Raw genomic sequence first — 5686 nt, forward strand, 5'->3', positions numbered from 1 at the left:
CATGATTATCTCGACATGATTCCCATAAATTTGTATGTATAGTCTCCAACCTTTTTCTTACTTTATAAGTATGTTTGTGTTGAACCTGGTTCTTTGTTACTTTCCAAACAAGCAAGATGGACAATTACTTTCTTGTTTATTAAACCATAGTGGTGGCAACCCTTCCACAAGACGACCTCTTTTCAAATGCATGATGTTATTATGAATAAGATGTCAGAACCTTGTATGTATGTCCACCTTAATGTTCAATCTTTTTACACTAATCACTGGGCTGAGCTTCTACCATTCATTTGCAAATTTTACTTTTGCGAGTTCTTTGTGTGTTTTCTGTGAACACTGATATTATAAAGGTGATGAGAATGAGCCATTCTTATAGGCTGAGCGGCAGCATAAGGCAGTATTTAGAAAAAAGGACCTTAAACACAGGTCTAAAGGAAGGGTAAATTACTTAGAATGGCGATATAAGGCTCATTCAACGAACACAAGGAAGCATGCAAGTGAACATCAACAAATATATAATGTTTAGGCTTGCAAAACACAGCCGGTCAAAGTTGTGTTTAATCCCTGGCAACTGTTTGGTCTCGTTTTTATGATCGTTACCTTCCTTTTTGGGGGACTTTTCCTTCTTTTTATGATCCAAACCTTCCTTTTGGGGGACTTAGAAGCCACCACCTCAACTTTCTGTCCAAAGTTGGATGAAGAGTTGATGTTGTGCATAAACTTTTTGCCTAACTTTGGATTAGTTTGGTGACTTTAGGAAAATCTTTTGATAATTTAACTACATTTACCATATTTGAAAGGTTTTGGAATGAAGTGCTCATTGAGTCCTCCTTTGGTAATTATACACCCGTTTCTATCCTCCTTTTGGAAGGAAAGTTTATGCACCACATCAACTTTTTGTCCAACTTTGTATGGAAAGTCGACTTTCTATCCACCTTTCAACAATTGCAATGGAATTTGACGACATGCATTGACCTATAGATGGAGCACAATGGATAGTCAAATAGATTTTTCCACCTTTTGACAAAATAAACAAAGTCATCCAACTCAACAAAAATACAAATGTAATCTTATACTTTGCATCTACCTTGATGCAAATGAATAAAATCATGAAAATGATATTTTATTCAAATTTAAAAAAGCATACATCTTTTACTTCTCCTAAGGTTCTAAATTGAGGCTTTATTTTTCTGGTTGACTATTATGAGGACCCGTAGAACATCCCACTCGAGGACTCCATAATGTGTGTAGCTATCGATAGCAATTTCCTCGCATAACTAAATTGGAACAGACCTTACGTTGGGAAATGAATATGATTCTTATAAGTGTCCTCTTCATAGTTCCCACAAGTAGGACCATTGACGGGAGGCTTAACGCAATGCCCTTACTCCTCAACTATGATGATGACCAATTCTACTAAGATCCGCTAAATCTCTAAATCTAAAACTAATTCCCATTTTTTCCAAGTGATTGTGTCTCATGTTTGGAAAGCTATGTTCTTCATCCATGGCTAAAATCCATTCTTGGTGTGTACATGCTTCTTGAGACTTCTGAGGGTCCATAATGGGCTCCACATTTGCCATAAAAGCCACATGTGATGCCATAAAATTTGATGTATAAGCTAAACTTTGAGGAGTAAACTTTATCTTTGTAGACCTTGAGAGTCGGTGTAGCGAAGGTCATGAGTAGAATCTACATGTTCCTTGTCTTCACTTTGAGATGGTGTAGAAGAAGTGGGGCTTTAAGAAGTGATTGTAGAGTTACTTGGTGACTCCCCTCCATGCTATAAAGTTGTCATTGGTCTTTGTACTTGAATATGCTTCTATACATACCTTTCTTGTCATCTCATCCACAAATGTCATGTAGTATGATTATCTCTTGACACGATTCCCATAAATTTGTTTGTATAGTAAATCCATACCTTTCTTGTCATATCATCCACAAATGTCACGAAGTAGCATGATTATCTCGATATGATTCCCATAAATTTGTATGTATAGTCTCCAACCTTTTTCTTACTTTATAAGTATGTTTGTGTTGAACCTGGTTCTTTGTTACTTTCCAAACAAGCAAGATGGACAATTACTTTCTTGTTTATTAAACCGTAGTGGTGGCAACCCTTCCACAAGACGACCTCTTTTCAAATGCATGATGTTATTATGAATAAGATGTCAGAACCTTGTATGTATGTCCACCTTAATGTTCAATCTTTTTACACTAATCACTGGGCTGAGCTTCTACCATTCATTTGTAGTGCTTTCAGCAATGATGGAGGCTAGCAGTAAAGAATGACATGATCAGATTGATTTGAGTAAAGATAACATTGGAATCAAACTTTATACACTTCAGTGTGTCAAGACAACTGCATAAAAGGAACTCGTTAATGTGTAAATAATAAAGTACCATGCATAAAAATTGCAAAAAAAGAGAGCCCAATAAACATAATTTACCAAAACATTCTCTTTTCTAATTTCAGTTGTGGCCTTGCTTCCATGATGCCAATGTCTACATGTATCTTTGATTATATTGAAAACGCCCAACGCTGGCTTACAAGAGGCACCTTGCTCATCCTTCTTAAGTGAAGAAGGCAATATCATTGAGTCCGATTGAGGAACAAAACCCTCTTTTCTCAAAAGCAAGCTTAACTCTTCTAATTTACTGTATATATCATTGTTTTGCAGGTGAGTTTCATCTCCAACCAAGAACTCTTGCACCTTCTTACCCACCTCAATCCAGGCCCTTCCTGGCTTCTTCCATACACCTGCATTCATTCTCAACTTTTGTATTTCGAGGACACACTCCCACATTTGTGCATCGGCATAGATGTTGGACATGAGAATATATGCAGAAGAAATGGTTGGATCCAATTGACAAACGTTCTTAAAACATTGTCTTCCTAGCTCAACATTGCTGTACGTTCTGCAGGCAGTCAACAGACACATCCATGCAATAGCATCAGATGTGGAAGGCATACTCTTCAGCAATTTCAGTGCTTCATTCAGACGCCCAGCGCGACTGAGCAGATCAATCATGCAACTCAAGTGCTCAACAGTTGGTGTGATACTATGATCTTTCCTCATGGATTCAAAATACCAATGACCTATCTGAGTTTGTCCTGCATGACTGCAAGCCACGAGAATGCTGACATAAATTGGGCCATTTGGCTTTACACCTTGATTTTGCATTTCCTGGAAGCATTGTATTGTCTGCCTCAATGAGCCATGCTGAGCGTATCCAGAAATCATTGCACCCCATGATGCTACATCCCGACTTGGCAATCTGTCAAAAACCCTGCAAGCTGCCTCCAAGCTTCCACTTTCACAGTACAGGACAACAAGAGTATTACCTACAGCCAAGTCTGATTCCAAGCTACTCCTGATGATCTCAGAATGTACCACCCTGCCCTTTCCAATGGCTCCTAAATCAGCACAAGCTCTCACGGCACATGAGAAAATAAACGTGTTCGGTTGCAAACCTTCCACCTGCATTTTCTCCAGAAATTCCAGAGCAGAAAGACTATGCCCATGATGGGCATATCCTGTAACCATGACACCCCATGTCACTATATCTTGGGTTGGCAGCTTGTCAAACACACTGCGTGCCTCCTCTAAGCTCCCCCATTTGGCATAGATCTCAACAAGGGTGCTCCCAATCACCACCTCAAACTCCACTCCACTTCTTATCATTTGATCATATAGGAGCATACCTTTCCCTAAGTCTCCTATGCTGCTACATGCTTTCAAGCTGCACAAGTATGTAACATTGTCTGGCCTTATACATTGATCTTGTAAATCTGCAAAGATTTGCAAAGCGCAAAGGCCATACCCATGCTCAACATACCCAGCAATGATTGCATTCCATGACACTATGTTTTCGTGCGGTATTGCATCAAACACTTTATGTGCCTCCTCCAGTGCACCACATTTGGCATACATGTCAACAAGTGCACTGCCAACAAACGCATCCAACTCAAGTCCTGCTCTACTTATCTGGTCATGTAACAGTCTACCTTGGCATATGGCTCCTATAGTACCACATGCTTTTAGGACACACGGAAAAATGTATCTATCTGGTTGCACGCCTTGAAGTTGCAACTTCTCAAAAAATTCCAAAGCAAGAGCTCCGTGGCCATGCTGTACATATCCGTACATCATCATTCCCCAAGATACAACGTCTCCACGTGATAATACATTAAAGACTTTGTTTGCATCATTAAGGCTTCCACATTTTGCATACATGTCAAGAAGGTTTCTTTGAATGAATGGCAATGATTCAGATTCCATCTCAATAATTTTGCTGTGGACGAGCCTGCCCTGACTAGTGTATCCTGAGCTGCTGCATGCCCTTAAAACACATGAAAATGTGATGGCGTTTGGCTGGAACCCCTTGTCTTGCATCTTCTCAAAAAGCTCAAAGACAGTATGACAAAGCCCACAGCTAGCATATGCCATCATCATCACATTCCATGACATCACATCTCTATTGGGAAGCTTGTCGAATATATCACGCGCAGTCTCGAGGCATCCACACTCAAAATACATCTCGGTGAGGGCACACCCAATGTAAACATCTGCTTCAAGTCTACCAATAACAATTTGTTCATGTGCTAGAAATCCCTGAATCAAGGCCTTCAGGCGGCTGCAAGCCTTCAAGATGCACACGAAGATGTATTTGTCAGGTTTTATGCCGTCCTGTTGCATTTGCTGGTACAACTCCAATGCCCTGTGACTTTTCCCATGCATCGCATATGCAGAAATTATCGCATGCCATGTGTAAACGCTCGGCTGAGAAGCCCTGCAAAAAACAAAGCTTGCTTCAAACAAGCCTCCGTGGGAAGCAAACAGGCGTATGAGATGGTCCGCCAGGAAAGCCATGGAATCAAATCCTTGGCCGGAAATCAGAGAGTGCACCATACGGGCAGCTTTCAAGTCTTTCTTTTGGGAGCATGCCTGCACGAGGGCACAGATGGTGTCCTGGGAGATGGCTATCCCTTCATAATGCATGCGGCATACGGCTTGGACAGCTTCACCCAGATGTGGCTGGGCGTGACAGCATTTGCTGAGAGCTCTGACCGATGGTGAAAGCATCAAAATGAGCCGAAAAAATGCTCACAAATTGTACCCGTGAGGTCGCTTAGGACTCGGGGGGCTGCACTGTCTCAGCAATTACGAGGCATATTAACCATGGACAACTAAGGCACAAGGAGAGGAGAGAAAAAAAAAATCCTGGTAAAAAATAAGAGGAAAAAATCCCTTCACCTTCAGAGTGACCTTTATTGACCCACTGTATTGAGATTGACTCTTTATATTCCAGCTTCCATTCTTGTGTTTTGGTTCTTAATGTCTTTTCATACCCCAACAAGGTGTGAGTTGAGTACTAGTATTCCTACAGGGAGGTCAAACAACACAGTTCCTTGAGTTTTATTGAAAATAGTAATGACAAAAAAATTATTTTTCATGTCGGAAAGATTATTTTTGTGTTATTTATATACCTATTTTTTCCCATCCTTAGATATTAATTTATTAATGCCCACGCTAATAAATGAGTTCTAACCTTAGGGTACTTTAAGTCCCAATCTTTAAGATATGCTAAGGCCCTAGTTAGTGCAATTACCCTTTGCTCTCCAACTAGAACAGAACCACCAATATATGTCCTCTATCTATCCATGCTCTGACCATTGCCACCA

General features: G+C 40.3%; 1 protein-coding gene across 1 annotated transcript; it reads right to left on the minus strand.

Moving 5' to 3' along the window:
• Positions 1 to 2345: 2345 nt before the first annotated feature.
• Positions 2346 to 5086, minus strand: LOC147641405 (pentatricopeptide repeat-containing protein At5g27110-like). The gene is made up of 2 exons (XM_086812416.1): positions 4916 to 5086; positions 2346 to 4794 (listed from the first exon to the last, which is right to left on the minus strand). The coding sequence occupies exons 1-2, from the start codon at positions 4945 to 4947 to the stop codon at positions 2346 to 2348; spliced, it is 2481 nt and encodes an 826-aa protein (XP_086668542.1). The 5' UTR covers positions 4948 to 5086.
• Positions 5087 to 5686: the final 600 nt, after the last annotated feature.

This window comes from Cibotium barometz, chromosome 2 (genome assembly GCF_041138505.1).
Source record: "Cibotium barometz isolate CiBa-2024 chromosome 2, ASM4113850v1, whole genome shotgun sequence".
Taxonomy (NCBI): Eukaryota; Viridiplantae; Streptophyta; class Polypodiopsida; order Cyatheales; family Cibotiaceae; genus Cibotium; species Cibotium barometz.

Coding starts and splice junctions, on each gene's coding strand:
- LOC147641405 (XM_086812416.1), bottom strand. CDS start 4,947: ATGCTCCCAAAAGAAAGACTTGAAAGCTGCCC. Junction 4,795..4,915: donor GAAAGACTTGAAAGCTGCCC/GTATGGTGCACT, acceptor TGTTTTTTGCAG/GGCTTCTCAGCCGAGCGTTT.